Genomic DNA, 17,366 nt, shown 5'->3' with positions numbered 1-17,366 from the left:
GGGGAGAAAAGTGCAACAGTGAATGAATGGAAATCCAAAATCTCTGTAAATGTTCATTGAAATAAAAAAAAAGAAAAAAGAAAAAAGAACCCAATACCCATAAGATAACATCTTTGCCCTCTAGCACCTAATTCTGCTAATTCCATCACCAAACATACTGATCTACTATTGGGTCTGAAATCCATTGCAGATGTTATTGAACCATACTAACAATTATGGGGTTTATTAAGGAAGTTTACAGATTACAGCTTAAAGTGGCAGCAGAATAATTTTTCAGTTAAAACAGCTGCTCAGATGTGCTCACAGACTCTTTGACTTTCAACTTTGTGGCTTAGGTCATTGTTACAAAGTTCTCTTCAACTTAGCTTCACCTTGCTGCTGCACAACTCCTTACTGACCACCCAGTGGCTTTGCAGAGCTCATAGACTACAAAACAGGTGATTGCCCATCTTTCTCACATGGAGCTGTTGGTGTATGTAAATTGGTCACCTAGGTTAGCAGTGAAGCTCCTTGTGAACTACACCACCAGAGTCTACAGCATCTTCCCAGATCTTCCAGCAAGCTTGCACCAAGACCTCTGGCTTTGGCTCTGTGGGAGCAGTTTCAGTTCAGCTTTGCCCTACTTCTGTCTGTGGTTCTGTGCCAAGGCTGCTGCTGTTCTCACATAGGCCCTAGTCTGACTAGCCCAGAGGACTTGCATTCCATTCTCTGCTGCTTTTTCCTCGCTGGTAGTGAGTGTCCCATCTTCTGCTACTAAATCTGCTCACTTTCAACCTAGAGGAAGGGGAAAACTGACCAATCCCATTCTGAGTCATTTATATATGCCCTATTTCATGTCCTCATTCATGTGAGTAGAGTCAGAGCCAATGGCTTGGGAAACCATTTGGAACAGTGAACCCACCATACCACCCAGAGTACTGGGAAGCTGTTCACTTGCCTTATAAAAACTATAGAAAGGCCCTTGGCTGTGTGGATCATAACAAACTATGGCTAACACTGAGAAGAATTTCAGAACGCTCATGCAGAACCAGTTCATAAACCTTGAAGCAATCTTTTGAACAAAATAGAGAGTACTTTCTGATTTAAAATCAGGAGAAAGCTTTCTCCATTCGATTTGTATGTTGACCAAATAATTGAGAAGCTGGACTGTAAGAAAACAAATGGCATCAAGATTGGAGGAAGACTCATCAAAACTGTCAATTTGCAGATCAAAGATATATTAGATTGTTCTAATGTACTGTCAAGGACCTCTTCAAAGTGTTAAAGGGTTATCTTTTGAAAACTAAAGAGTACCTGACCCACGCCATAGTATTTTCAGTTATTTCTTGTGCATAGGAATGTTGGACAAGAAATAAAAATCGGAAAAGGATAGATTTTGAGTTGTGATGTTAGTAGAGAGTATTGTATATACATTGGCTGCCAAAACAAGTCATTCTTGAAAGGAGCGTAGCCATCGTGCTTCTTAGAAGCAAGAATGACGAGATTTAGTCTTATACGCTTTGAACATGTTGCCAGTCCTTGGAAAAAAGACATCATCGTTGGAAATGAAGAAGGTCAGAGGAGGAGATGAAGTCACACAGTAACTGCTAAAATAGAAGGATGAACACAGTGGAGATTGTGAGAATGGTGCCATATTGTGAAAGGTTTGGATCTGTTGTATATAGGTTGCTATTGGTCAGAGTCCATGTTAGGACACCTCAATAACATCGACAACAGCGGCAGTATCCTTGATCTCATCACACACAGAGTGTGACTAGTAACACCTATTCTCTCACAAGAGATTAAGTCAGACCCTTTCATCAAACTGTGCATCTTTCTCTCTAGGCACAAGAGATTAAAAAGGCAGAAATTGACTAAAGAAGGGGGAACCTCAGTATCACCGAAACAGAAGAACAGAAAGCATGAAAGGCCCTTTGATACTAAGTTCTTATGCTGTTAAACTCTTCGATCTAGAAGACAGACAGAGAAACTTACTCCAGAACTGGCTCTGTAATTCAAATTTCTGCCTTCTAAATGATGGTAGTAAGTTTGTTAAAACTCTCTACTTAAGCTTTTTCTGTCAGGTTGTTTTGTGCCCTCAAGTCATCTGTGACTCACAGTGATCCTTTGTACAAAGCCCTGAAGCCTGCCCTATCCTGAGCCTGTCTCACTGACCCTGACACACCTACCCCCATTGCTCTAGTTACTGTATAAATCCATCTCCTCTGGGATCTTCTTCTCCTACACTGTCCTCTCACCCTTCCAATCAGCATGCTGTCCTTCTCCAAGGACCAGTCCCTCCTGGCTAAGTGCCCAAAGTATGAAAGACAGAGCTTCAAAATACTAGCCTCCAAAGAAAAATTTGGTTTTACCCTCTCCAAGACAGACTTATTTGTTTTCTTGGTGTAATAACACTATATAAATGTTGTTGTTCATTAGGTGCCATCAAGTCAAATATGATTCATAGCAACCCTATGAACAAAAGATCTGAACCCTGTTCTGTCCTGCACCATCCTCATACTTTCTGACACACAAGAATCCACTGCAGCAGTCACCATGTCAATCCACTTGGTTGAATGTCTTCCTCTACTTTGCCAACCCACCCCTTCCCAGCATCATGCCCTTCTCCAAAGAACAGTGCCTCCTAGAAACATGCCCAGAGTTTGAGGTGAAGCCTCATCCGTCTTGCCTCCAAAGAGCTCTCCAACTGCACCCTCTCCAGGACATACCTGTTTGTTCTCTTGGCCATCCATGGAGTGTTCAATTCACTTCTCAAACACCACAACTCAAAGGTGTCAATTCTTTTTCCAGCATCCTTATTCATTGTCCAGCTCTCAAATGCATAGCAAGTGATCTGAAAGACCATGATCTGAGTCAGATGCAGCTTAGTCCTCAAACTGACATCATTACTCTTTGGTAATTTGGAGAGAACTGAAAATTTTCTCAGTGCAGTGTGCCTACTTATTTCCTGACTATTGGGACCAAGGATGTTAATTTTGGATCCAAGTAAGATGAAACTTGACAGTTTCAATCTCCTCTCCATCTTTCATGGTGTTACCTGTCAATCCCGTGGTAAGAATATTTGTTTTCTTGACATTGAGATGCAATCCGTACTGAAGGCTGCATTCCTTGATAACGTAGGCTGCATTCTTAATCTTCTGTAACAAGTGCTTCATGTCCTCCTCACTTTCAGCAAGCAAGGTTGTGTCATCTTCATGTGGCAGGTTATTGATTAGCCTCCCTCCAATTCTGATACCACACTCCTCCTCACAGAGTCAAGCTTCTAGGATAATATAGTTTGAATAGATAGGGGGAGAGAATAGAGCCCTGACACACTATATAAATAAGACACATTTATTGTGCCTAAGTGTTTAATTTTTATTAGGTCTCACTTTATCTAGATTATTTTCTGCTGTTTGTGGATTTTTTAGTTATGTTTGATAAATAATTTTTTTGTAAATTAGACCACTTACCCCCTTTCATGAGCTTTTTAGTTTAAGGTTTTACATTTAAATTTTTTATCCATGTTGAGTTAGTTGTTGTTTATTATTCTTTTGAGTGGGAAATATGAGTTCTGTTTGATTTTTCTGCAAGTTTGGCCTCCAAAAATTTTACCAGCACTGTTTGTCAAAAAGACTCTCTCTTCATCATTTAATAGATTTTAGCCCTTTGTTGAACATCCATAAGTGGATGAGTTTACTTCTGGGTTATCAGTTGCGTTCCACTGGTCTTTATGTCTGTTCTTGGACTGATTGCGCTGTTTTGACTACTATGGCTATGTATTGGGTTTTGTGATTGGGAACTGTGAGGGCCCCTAAGTTTGTGATTAGTTTGTCTACATATTTATTAAAAAATACTGATAAAATCTGAATTTAGAGAATGACTTTTAGACACACTTTTCTTTGAATGGTGGTAGTGTTAGAGGCTGTCAAGGTGGCTATAATTCATAGCAACTGAATGTTCAACAGAATTAAATGTTGCCTAACCCTGCATGAAGTCCATGTTTTTCAATTACTGATCCTTCTTCTCTGTTTCCAACTTTTGTATTCCAGTCACCCATTATTATTATTATTAATGCATCTTGATTGCATGTTCGATTGATCTCTGACTGCAAAAGTCGATAGAAATTTTCTACTTCTTCTTCTTTGGCTCTGGTTGTTGGTGCATATATCAGAATGATAGTGGTATTCAGTGGACTTCCTTATATTCATATGGATATTATGCTGTCACCCAAAAATTGTATTTCAAGACGGATCTAGAAATGATCTTTTTTAACTATGAAAGCAACCCTGTTCTTCCTCATCTTTTCATATGCAGCATAGTAGATCCTATGATCGTCTGACTCAAAATGTCCCATGCCAGTCCATCTCATCTTACCAGTATCTAGTATGTCAATATTTATGTGTTTCTTCCTTAACAATATCCAGTTTTCCTATGTTCATGGCTCTCACATTCCATGTTTCAATTACTAGTGTCTGCTTACAACTGTTCCTCCTTTGTGTTTCCATACAGGGCTCCACCTCAGTTGCCCTACCTGTTAGTCTATGTGTGTTCTATTGTATATAGGATTTTTGAAGGCCTACTATTTCAGAAGTGGATGATCAGTCTTTCTTCCTAGTCTATCTTAATCTGAATGCTCAGATTTAGAATAGTGTGTAAAAGACAAGCATTTTATGGAAAAAAGCAGATGAAAGATATTTCCCCAATTGTAGAAATAACCAGTAGTTTCAGTGTTGTCCCTGCCCTTGACACATGTGTCTTGACCCACCCATTTCCCTGCTCCACCAGCACTCCCTTCTACTCCCACCCACTCCCTTCAACACCTATCTCCTGCTATCCAGCCCTTGATATGATAGCTTATATATCAAGCTTTCTGGTGTTTTGTGATTCCAGATGCTTTATGATGCTGCCAGTTACTTACACTGTGGCCTGTGTCTCTTGAGTTTAGGAGTCTGTAAGTCCAAATACCAGGTACTAATGTTAGGAAGGTTTCCTATCTTGGATGGTTCTATGGAAAAGTCCCTTCCCTTGAATTTCTGTTCCGGGTTTGACATCTTACGGCTTGGGGCCTCTTCTCTTCCATTTGCAGCATACTGTAGTCACAATGAAATAGTTTTCCAAAGGAGGGTTATGTGTCCTGTAGATCTGGTATATAATATTCTTTTCTTGAACCAGGGGCCTGTGGCCCTTGGGCCCCAAAATTTACAGACTCCACCTTGATCTGTGTGTTTCTGGGAGATGTGTGCCTCCTCCTCCCTCCCACACTGTGTTCTGCCTCCCAGCCTTGGTACTAGGGATATTGTAGCTAATGTTAAACAGATCTTGGCTGAAAGCAGGGAATACCAGAAGAATGTCTATGACATTGACATTTGACTATGCAAAGACATTTGACGATATGGACCACAACAAACTGTGGCTAACTCTGAGAAGAGTGGGAATCCCAGAACACTTGATCATGCTTATGCGAAACCTATACTTAGACTAGGAAGTCAGTCATCAGAACAGAACAAGGGAACACTGCATGGTTCAAAATTGGGAAGGGTGAGTTCTTTTTTTTTTTTTTTTTTTGTTTTTTTGGGAAGGGTGAGTTCTATTCACTAGGGAGGTGTCCTATCTCCATACCTTTTCAATCCAAATGCAGAACAGATTATCTGGGAAACTGGGCTCTATGAGGAGAAGTATAGCATTAGGATTGGAGGAAGATTTGTCAACAACCTGCATTATGCAGATGACACAACCGTACTTGCTGAAGCTGAGGAGGACCTGAAGCGCTTGCTGTAGAAGATCAAGGATTGCAGCCTTCAATGTGGATTGAAGCTCAATATAAAGAAAACAAAGATTCTCACCACTGGGCGCCGATTGGCAGCATCGTGATAGATAGTGAAGAGATTGAGATTATAAACAGCTTTAGTTTGCTTGGCACCACAAGCAACACTCTTGGCACCAGCAGCCAAGAAATTAAAAGATATATTGTGTTGGGAAGGTACCTTAAAATCCTTCAGAAGGCATGGGCACTCTGGAAGTTGGCTGGCTGACTGGTGGGATGGTTGGCATCTTGATGGTGGCTCGACTTGGTGGACTGAAAGTGATGCTACCAAGCCTAATCTGCGGCCCTAAGGCCTATCTTTAATTGTTTTTGGTGAAAACATTCTTCTAGGTCATATAGCCCTGGTGTGTCCACTTTTTGTACAGAGGCAACTTGTGCTCGCTGTGAAGCTGAACACTGTGACACTGATGTGTCAAATGTGATAATGGTTACCCATGGTGGACAGTGTTTGGTGGTGCTCCCCGGTTAAAACAAGCTTGGAAGCAGGAGTGGCATCCACTTCCATAAATAGCTTGCCTCCAAAAACCTATGGACATGGAGAGAAGTTAAAGTCACGCAAGTGTCGAGAACATCTGTTCTTAGGGTCGCTATGAGTTTGCCAACAACTCGACCACCCCCAACCTATTTTCCTAATGAACCCAATGTTGTATCTATTCCTTTAACAATTGGTGTCAGGAGTGGTATATTTTTCCCCCAGCCTTTTATTTTGAGTCTGTCTTCCTCTCCATCTTCCTCTTCATTATTTACATATGTCTCTTGTAAATTTGATAGGTTTTGGTGTTGGGTTTTTTTTTTCCTTCTCTCCATTTTGATGCTCTTTTTCTCTTTATTGGCACATTTATTCCATTTACACTGTGTGATTGTTGTCAGGCCAGGTTTTACCATTGCCATTTTTCTGTGTTTCTTTTTGTGTTGTTTATGGTTAATATGGTCCATCCACTTTCCTTTGACATCTCCATATGAAGAACTTCACTTACAATTTCTTGTAGTTTCAGGCTTGTTTTCACAAGTTTCCATAAGTTCCTTCTTTTCTCTAAAAGGTCTAATTTTTTTTCCCTTCATATTTGATGGAGAGTTTTGCTCTGTATAGGATCCTTGCCTGGCAATTGTTTTCTTTCAACTTTCTGAATATGCCTTCCCATTATCTTCTAGTTTGCATGGTTTCTGCTGAGAAATCAGAACTTAATTTAATTGTTTCCCCTTTGTAGATGGCTCTTTTTTTCTTTCTTTCTTGTGCAGCTTTTAGTATAAAAAGCTTTTAGCTTTTCTATCCTTATCTTTTAATTTGGAGAATTTGACTATGATAGGTCTTGATATTTTTTCTTTTTTTTGATCTAATCTATTTGGTGTTCGCTGTTCTACTTGAATGTTGATTTCCCTGATCTTCAGAATACCTGGGAAGCTTTCTTCTAATATATCTTCAAATTTTTAGTGATTTCCCTGTCATTCTCATATTCTGAAATTCCAATCATATGTATGCTGATCTTTTTTTATCTTATATCACATGATTCTGATGTTTTCTTAATTTTCTTTATTTCTCATCTCTAATTTTTTTCTTCTAGTATGTTTCCAGTGAGGCTCTTCCAACTTGCTGACTCTCAGTTCCATAACTCTTCAGTTGGTTTTTGTTTTTGTTATTTTTTGGGTTTTTTTCTTTTTTTTTTGTCCCACCAGTGTATTGGACACTTCTGCCTCTTTGGTTTTAATATTCTTGATTGCATTTTCATGCTCTTCTGTTATTTCTGGTACTGTGTTGGCTGTAATTTCTCTGTCTTGTGATGATTTTTAAAGTTCTTTTAGCTCTTTATCTACACCATCAATTCTTTCTTGCATCTTTTGCATTTTCTTCCATAGCTGTTCAAGTTGCTCCCCATCAGTATATTTCTTCTGGATTACTGTTTCTAGGGGATTTGCTCTCTTAATGGCTTCCATTATTTCTTTTCTCATTTGTGCCTTCTTCTGTAGCTATTCAAATAACTAACTCCACATCAACATATTTCTTCTGAGTCTCTCTATCTGGCATATTCATTGGATCTGTCTTTTTAGGAGAAGGGTTATTTTGTTTTTTTATCATTACTGAGGCAGACTGCTGTTCTTGACATTGTTGTTGTTGTTATGTGCCATCATATGAATCATAGCAACCCTGTATACAATAGCCCTGAAACCTGCTCTATCCTGTGCCAACTTTACTGTCTCAGATACACCTACCGTCATTACCCCAGTCACTGTATCAGTCCCTCTCATCATTGGTCTACCTCTCTTTTTCTGTCCCTCCACCCTTCCAGGAATGATGTCCCTCTCCCAGGACTGGTCCCACCTTGCAACATTTGAGGCTTTTCTTAGTAAATGTTAGGTTGTTGTAATTCTATAGTATCCCAGGGTATGGCAATGTTTTGTGAAGGACATGTATATTGGTGCTCTCTTCTTTGGCCTCAGGCTAAAGTGGGATGGCTATTGCCCCCCAGAAACAGTGCCTCCACTTGGCCTCTTCTGCTTAAGCTAAAGAAATCCCACATGATGTAGCTAGACAGCAGTGGTTAAGGCCAAAGTACCTGTGATATTGGTGCTTCTGGTGCAGGACAGTGGAGTGGCAGCACGGTCTCCAGGCTGCTGGGAGGTGGTCCCCAGGCAGTGGGGAGGTGGCCTCCAGGTGATGTAGTGCTCCAAGAGGAGTGTGGTCTGGACCACGCTGGAACTGCAACTCCTTGATCTGACAAACAGTGATTCTGTTGCCAGCAGGGGTGTGAGTGTGCCTGGGCTGGGTCACAGCCTTGCATAGATGCTGGGAAAAGTGGCGCTACAAGGATGCTCCAAGGGCTGGCCATGCCACAAAGACCCAGGCATCTTGCAGGCGAGATCTGAAAAGGAATCGTGACATGCGATCCACTGTCTATACCTTTTCAATCTATATTCAAAACAGTTCATTTGGGAGTCTGAATTTATGAAGAAGAATGTAGCATGAAATATGGAGGAAGACTCATCAACAACCTGTGTTATGCAGAGTATACAATCTTGCTCACTGAAACTGGGGAAGACTTGAAGCATTTACTGAAGAAGGTCAGAGACTGCAGCCTTCACTCTGGATTACTACTCAACATCAAGAAGACAAAGATTCTTACTCCTGAGCCAATTGGCAGCACTATGATAGATGGAGAACATATTGAGATTGTTAACAATTTCATCTTGCTTGAATATTCAGTCAACACTCTTGGCACCACCAGTCAGGAAATCAGAAATTAGTTGCTTTAGGAAAGCCTGCTTTCAGGGACCTTGCCAGAGTTAAAGGAACAACAGTTAAAGAACAACAGTGTCGGTCTAGAGAGTAAGGTGCGCCTGATCCAGGTCGTGGTGTTCTCAATTGCTTACTGTGCATCTGAGAGCTGGACAGTGACTAAGAATGGCAGAAGAATTGATGCCTTTCCGTTGTGGTGCTGGCGAAGGGTATTGAACTTACAAACTATAGACTGCCAAGAGAACAAATATATCTGCCGTAGAGAGTATGAAACCAGGTAGCTCCTGAAAGGAAAGGATTTTGAAACTATCTTACATACTTTGGACATTTTACCAAGATGGACTAGTCCTTGGAGAAGGACATCATGTTTGGAAGTGAAGAGGGTTAGTACAGAAGGCCCTGGATGAGACTGATTGACACAATGACAAAATGGAGGCAGGTGTCTCAGAGATAGTGAGAATGGCTCAGGATAGGGAAGAGTTCATAGCTATTGTTTGTAATGTTGCTATGAGTCATAGTTAACTCCATAACAAATAGTAACAACAGTCCTATTCTAGGCACAGACACATCCAAGAACCAAACATAGTCACTTCCTTGTTATTGTTGTTAGGTGCTGTGAAATTGAATACAACTCATAGTGACCCTGTGAACAACACATATGAATGTCCTCCTATCCTGTGTCATCTTCACCATCTCATACATTTGAGTCCACTGCCAACATCAATGCTTTTCAGTATTTTGAAGAGATCCTTGACAGCAGACTTGCCCAAAGTGATGTATCTCCTTATCTCCTGACTGCTGGCACCAAGGGTATTGATTGTGGATCCAAATAAGATTAAATCATTGACATTTATTCCTTTCTCCATCTATCATGATGTTAACCACTGGCCAAGGAGTAAAGACCTTTGTCTTCTTGATGTTAAGATGCAATCCATACTAAAGGCTGTAGTCTTTAATCTATAACAAGTGCTTCAGATCCCTCTTACTTTCAGCAAGCAAGGAATGTTGTATCAGCGGCATAATACAGTTCATTGATGAATCTTCCTCCGATCCTGATGCCACATTCTTCGTCAAGGAATCCAGCTTCATGAATTATTTGCTCAGCGTACAGATTGAATAGGTATCGAGAAAGGATACAACCCTGACACTTAATCCCTCCTGATTTTAACAAGAACAGCTTCTCGTTCTGAGTATAGATTTTATATGAGCACAGTTAACTGTTCTGGGATTCCCATTCTTCTCATTGTTGCCCACAATTTGTTGTGATTCACACAGTCAGATGCCTTTGCAGAGTCAATGAAACAGTGATGGGCATCCTTCTGGTATTCTCTGCTTTCAGCTAGGATCCATCTGACATCAGCAGTGATATCTCAAGTGACCCCTATCTCCATGGCTTCTTCTAAATCCATCTTGAACTTCTTGCAGTCCTCTGTCTAGACAGTTATGCATGATCTTCAACAATATTTTGCTTTTATGTAATAGTAATGATTTTTATTGTTGATTATCTTCGAGTCGAGCACAACTCATGTTGTTGTTGTTATGTGCCATTGAGTTGCCTGAGACTCATATAATCCCATGTACAACAGCTCTAAACCTTGCTCTATCCTGAGCCAACCTTATTGTCTCTGACATACCTAACCCATTGCCCTAGTCACTGAGTCAGTCCATCTCATTGAGGGTGTTCCTCTCTTGTGTTGTCCCTCCACCCTCCCAAGCATGGATGTCCCTCTCCAAGGAGTGGAACCTTCTTGCAATATGCTCAAAGTATGTCAGACAAAGTTTCACAATCCTTGCCTCTAAGAAGCAGCCTGGTTTCACCCTTTCTAGAACAAACCTGTTTGTTGTCTTAGTGTTCATAGTATATTCAATACTCTTCTCCAGCACCACAGCTCAAAGGCATCAATTCTTCATCTATCATCTCTAGTCATTTTCTATCTTTTTGATGCATAGCACATAATTACAAAGACCATGGCCTGGATCAAGCACACCTTAGTCTCCAGACTGACATTGTTGCTCTTCAGTACTCTGGAGTATTAATCTATAAACTCCAGCATCTATGGCAGATTACCATACTCCAGAGCTGCTCGTGCCATGATTGGAGGCAGCTGCTTGAAACCTGGAAAGTTTTTCCTTGAGTCTTAAACAATCTATCCTAAAGTGGCCTGACTGTTTATAAAAGGCGCAAACATTCTAATTTATAGACCTGCATTGTTCTGTATTTGCTGCAGCTGTAAAGCTTGTTGTTGTTGTCGTTATGTGCTGTCAAGTTGCCTGCGACTCATAGTGACCCTGTGTTTAACAGCCATAGCCCCTGCTCTGTCCTCTGCCAACCTCCCTGTCTCTGACACACCCACCCCAATTACTCCAGTCACTGAATCAATCCACCTCAGAGAGGGTCTTCTTCTCCTGCGCTGTACCTCCACTATCCCAAGCATGACTTGGGGTAAAGCAAGTAACTTATTTTTATTATTATTTTACTAATTTTAATGAAAATTTACAGATATTTTGGATTTCCATTCATTCATTGTCACACTTTTCTCCCTGCCCACCCCTCCCCCCAGTTTGCTCTTCTCTTTGAAGGGTAAAAGAAAAATTGCTTCATTGGTATACAGTCGGCCCGCCCTGAGTACATTCCACTATGCACCCTTCATTCTAGCCTCTTGTGATAACCATAATACCCTATCATTTATCACTTTTAAAATGTTCTCTCCCTCATCTGTTTCAATGCAGTATACATAATTTATCCAGTTTTTCTCAGTCTTACCCGAACCCTGATGTCAGTCCCATTCTACAACACTGCAGTATTTGTCCTTTTGTGACTGAGATATTTCACTCAGCATAATGTCCTCCATGGTTACCCATTTTGAATAATATTGCATGAGTTTCTTGTTTTTCAATGCAGCATAGTATTCCATTGTGTGAATATACCAGAGCTTCTCTATCCATTTGTTTGTTAATGGACACTTAGGTTGTTTCCAACCCCTTGCTATTGTGAACAAAGCTGCAATAAACATGGTTGTGCTGCTTGGATGTCAGTTATAGTCTCTTTGGGATATATTTCCAGTAGTGGAATTGCTGGGTCAAATGGTATCACTATATATTTGCAACTTTTTGAGAAAGCGCCACACCACTTTCCACAGTGGTTGCACCATTTTACACTCCTACCAACAGTGAATAAGGGTTCCAGTCTCTCCACAGCCTCGCCAGCATTTGTTACTTGCTGTTCTGTTCAATTTTGCTGTTCTTACTGGGCTGAGATGATATCTCATAGTTGTTTTGATTTGCATCTGTCTTAGAGCTAGGGATTTTGAACATTTCTTCATGTGCTTGTTGGCCATCTGAATGTCTTCTTTGGTGAAGTGTCTGTTCATATCCTGTGCCCATTTTTCAAGTGGATTATTTACCTTCATCTTGTTGTGGTGCTTAAGTATTTTATTAATTCTATATATAAGTCCCTTATCTGACATGTCATTACCAAATACTTTTTCCCAGTCTGTGGCTTCCCTTTTGACCCTGTTGGAGAAGTTTTTGGATGTTCATAGGGATTTGATTCTTAGAAGGTCCCATTCGTCTATTTTATCTTCTGGTTGTAGATTTTTCAGGATACTTGCAAGACTGTTTATGTTGTGGATTAGGACTACTAGAGTTCTTCTAAACTTTTCTCTAATGAAGTTTATAGTCCTTGGTTTTAGTCCTAGGTCCATGATCCATCTTGAGTTGGTTTTTGTGTACGGAGTGAGGTGTGGATCATGTTTGAGTTTTCCACAGGTGGTTTTCCAATTTTGCCAACACCATTTGATAAAAAGGCTGTCATTTCCCCACTTAACTGATTTTATCTTCTTGTAAAAAAATCAGTTGACCCTAGGTAGATGGGCTAATTTCCAGATTCTCAATTCTATTCCATTGTTCTATGTGTCTTGTCATTTTACCAGTACCACGGTGTCTTGACTACCACAGCAGTGGAGTAGGATTTGAAACCAGGGAGTAAGATGCCTTCTACTTTTTTTCTCTTTTGAAGGAGTGCTTTGCTTATTTGGAGCTTCTTTCCATTACAAATGAAATTGGAGATTGCCTTTTCCATCTTGTTGAAAAATGGGATTGGTATTTGTATTGGGAGTTTTACACTTTTTTAAAAAAAATCTGAGCATAGACATTCCATATGACTCAGGTACTTCACTGCTAGGAATATACCCCAAGGAAATTAGAATTGAGACACAAAAAGCATGTTCATAACAATTTACAGCAATGTTCATAGAAGCATTATTCACAATCACAAAAACATGGAAAAGCCCAAATCTCCAACCACATTTGAGTGGATTGAGAAATTGTGGTACGTTCACATGTTAGAATACTACACAGCACTCAGGAACAATGATTTTGAAAAATGTTATATAACTTGGGAAAGACTAGAGAACATTATGCTGAGAGAACTAACTCAGTCTCATAAGGACAAGTACTGTATAAAACCATTATTGTAAAAATCGAAAGATACTTAGTAAAACGTTTTTTTGGGATCCAAGAGGGGAATGGATGGGAGCAGTAGGATGAGGATGGGTAGGGGAAAAATCACAGGATCGCATAATCTGATGGGTGGAGGGAGGAGTAAAGGAAATTGGAAAGATCCAGTGGGGAACTGAAACAATGAGATATGGTAGACACAGTTCAATAGTCATTAATTTTATAAAACTCAATGTATGAGAATGATTGTATGAAACAATGTGATTAAAAAATAGTGTGAAAAAAAAAAAAAATAGTGTGAAACACAATTTATTCAAAATTTGTGAGCAAAGCAGTCAATGTTAAATTTTAAAAAGAAAGGAAAATGTTATGCCTTTTTCACAATGGGGGGAAAACCTTGAAGCACATGTTATCCAGATAAAAAACGAAAATAGTTTAATGACTGTGTTGTAAAACTATAAACTCTACCACTATAAAAAGCAAAAAAATGTGCGCACACACACACAAAAGATAAACATTTTTCTATTTTTAAGATTTCAAGGAATATTTTTGGTTTAAAACTTCAGATTGAAAGATTTTCTGTTAATCATTTTAGAATTTCCTCTAACCTCATAGGCTCCAGAAAATCTGAATTCCATAAGAATTTCTAATTCTGTTCTCCATTTAAGTGACTTTTCAAATTCTAAGATACTTAACATGTAAACAGTATTCGTTCAGCTCATGTTAATAACTCTAGCAACTTTTCCTGTAAAAATTATTGTATCATATTTCTCAAAATGATACCACTAAAAAAGTTCAATTTCCCTTAATTATATCTATGTTTATTTTTTTATCACACAATTACTCTGCATTTTTTTCTTTGGTAGACATAAATTATACTTTAGTATTTTTATGATGTATGTTGCGGTAATAACTACATCCAGGAACCTAAAGTGATGATCCTGTGTTATGAATCAGGTTTTTTGGAGGGGGATTTATTTATTTATAATTCATTCATTGTTGCACATAAGAATCATTTTTCTGTCTCCTTTCAGGTAAATGGTGATATTCCACCTCGGTTAAAAAAAAGTGCTCATGAAATCATCCTGGACTTTATCCGATCAAGACCTCCTCTAAACCCAGTATGTAATTTGATACATTTCTCTTGATTTGGGCTGCATAATGACTCAGTCTTGCTTCTGTAGTAAGAAAATCAGTGTTCAGAAGGCTTGGATAACCTTGCCCAGATACAGGGGGTACTGAACTGCAGACCTGGTGTGGAGATAACTGGTCCCTTTGGCACCTTGCTCTTCCTTCCTACAGGACCTTTCTTGTCCATGTTGCCTCAGTGATCTCTCTAAAAGGGAAAAAAAATCTCTTTCTTGTGAAAAGGATTTTACAAAGGGATCATAAGACTGGACTTCCTGGTCAGGTCTGATGGGGACTGGTGGAACTCCCATGACACTCTTCCAGCCTGGAACTGATTTCACTTTTGGAAATCACCTTTCAGCCAAAGAGTAGACAAGTTTATAAAGTGAACAGTAAAACTCATAAGGATTGTGCTCTCAGAATAATCAACTATACACTCACAAGGAGAGCATTTCCCCTAAACAAAGTTCAGAACACAAGAGAATACAGACAGGGAAGATGAACAAATGGAAACAGGAAATTCAGGGAGGACATGAGGGAAATTATCTTCTATTGAGATTGCAACTAATGTCATGAAACAAAATGGGTACAATTATTGAATAAGAAATTAATTTGCTCAGTAAATATTCAAACCACAGCACAGTGCAGGTTGATTTTTTTTAAAGCCATTGTACTCATTAACTAAGCTTTATGAGAACAGAAACTAGAGTTTCCTATCCATTTGATACGCATAGGTTTAGAGGTTTTGATGGGCATTGGAAATTATGTTAGAGGGAAGAGAAGGAAACACAAACCAGCATTCAAGCTAACTGAGAATATTTTTACTCTGGTTTCTGGAACGAATACTATTAACAGTCAAAGGTAATTGTTATAAAGCAGATGTACAGCAGGGTGTGTTTACTATGAAATAGAATCAATATGTAGCATTATCAAATTAACTGAAAGGGTGTTCCATCTTGGGACACCTGTTACTGAATTCTCCCATAGGATAGGAAGTATTTGATTTGATTTTGTGCTGTAAATAAGTTGTTTGAGTTAAATATGCTAAGGTAACACTGTAAAGATGAAGCAGTCTCCTCCTGTGAAGGACTCATAACTGACAGTTCACAGAAAGTCACTCAGGAGGAGCTTTCCCTTCTTTCTCCCACGGAACATTTGCTGAATCCATACTGCTTGCCTTACAGTAGTATATGTTCTTATTGTTGTGTACCATCAAGTCAGAACTAGCCTATAGCTGACCCTCTGGTGGGTTTTCAGAGGTAGTTAATTGCATGGGAGGAGATTGCCCATCTTTCTCCCATGGAGCAGCTGGTGGCCTTGAACCATGTGCTTTTGGGATTTCAGTGCAGCTTTTTGCTACTAGGCCACCAGAGCTCTCTAGTAGTAGTATGTTGTTGTTATGTGCCGTTGTTGTTGTTATGTGTTGTTGAGTCATTTGCAACTCATAGCGACCCTGTTTACAATAGCCCTGAAACCTGCTCTATCTTTTCTTTTTTTTTTTTTAATTGTGAAAAACATGTATGGGTATACAAGGAGGTGAGGGTTGGGAGGAGAAGGGTGAGGATGGGCAGGGATGAAATTGCAGGGCTGCACAATTTGGTAGTGGGCAGAGTAAGTGAAGGAAAGAAAAAAGATCCTGTGGGGACCAGACGATATAGGGCAATGGTAAGCATAGTCCAATGGTGATTAAACAAACTGTCTTATTCACTTGTGGGTTTCTCATTTGGGAATGAGTCACAGACTCTCTGACTTCTTCATGCTGAACCAAGGTGTTGATGTGAAGGGGGAAAGGGAGCACACTTTATCACCTTACTGGTGGTCCTGGGTTAAAGCTGCTTGCCTTCTTGTTCTGTTAGAAGATACTTTCCTGATACTTGCTCCCCTCGGTACTGCAAAGTGTTTTCCCAGGTGGGTCCAGTGGGGATGGCTGACTGAACCATGAGGCTCCATCTGCCTTTGCTTCCTTAGCTGGCAGTTGTATATCCTTTTTGTCTCTGGAACTGGGTTCAGGGTCAGGTCTGGAGTAAAACTCAGTGTTAAGGTTACTTGTAGGAAAGGGAGCAATCCTAGAGAGAACAAACTTGTAAGTTACAAATAGAAGGGCTTTGGAGGTGTTACTTACGGATGTACTGGGGGAGAAGGTGGAGGAAGTAGCCTAGATAAAATTCTCTATATACCCTAGGCAGTTTTTTTCTATCCAGGGGTTGGATGGCACAACCCGAGGGCCGAGGGCTGAGGAGCTCACCCCCAGGACCAAATGGTTCACCTCAAGGGCCGAACGGCTCACCCCGAGGGCCAGGTGGCTCCCCCCGCAGAGCCAGATGGCTGCGCCTCCCCCTTTACAAATGGAGAAGGTACCTGAGAGTGGTGAACAGACCCTCCCCAGGTCCAAAGAGTTCTTTGCAGAGGCAGTCAAGAGATAAAATATTTGGGGCATTGAGGATATCTGCCGTCTTGGACATACTTTCACTGTTGAGTGTCCTCCAGTTGTAAACAGCCAATAACAACTCCTATCAATCCATTGTATTGGTGATCCTCTTCTCAGGCCTGTCCAAGGAAATCTCAACTGACAAGAGAGATGCTGTCCCTTATGGAGACATTCACCTCTCACCATGGTGTTGCTGCTGCCACTGCAGCCACCCCACCCCGCAAACCCCCTCCCACACTGGGGGTCCAGGGCCTGCAGGCTGTGTGGGGGTTCCACCACAACAGCCATGGGACCTGTGGTCCCCAGCAGCCCCA

General features: G+C 40.3%; 1 protein-coding gene across 1 annotated transcript in view; it reads left to right on the top strand.

Moving 5' to 3' along the window:
• Positions 1 to 17,366, top strand: part of LOC102861267 (protein spire homolog 1-like) — a 508,352-nt gene that overhangs the window by 312,487 nt on the left and 178,499 nt on the right. Inside the window, 1 exon segment of the mRNA XM_006897017.1 lies at positions 14,531 to 14,617. Within this exon segment, the coding sequence (XP_006897079.1) occupies positions 14,531 to 14,617 (87 nt within the window).

Source organism: Elephantulus edwardii, unplaced genomic scaffold, assembly GCF_000299155.1.
Source record: "Elephantulus edwardii isolate Elephantulus edwardi_28Jun2011 unplaced genomic scaffold, EleEdw1.0 scaffold00196, whole genome shotgun sequence".
Lineage (NCBI taxonomy): Eukaryota > Metazoa > Chordata > Mammalia > Macroscelidea > Macroscelididae > Elephantulus > Elephantulus edwardii.
This window is presented reverse-complemented; position numbering and strand designations above follow the sequence as displayed.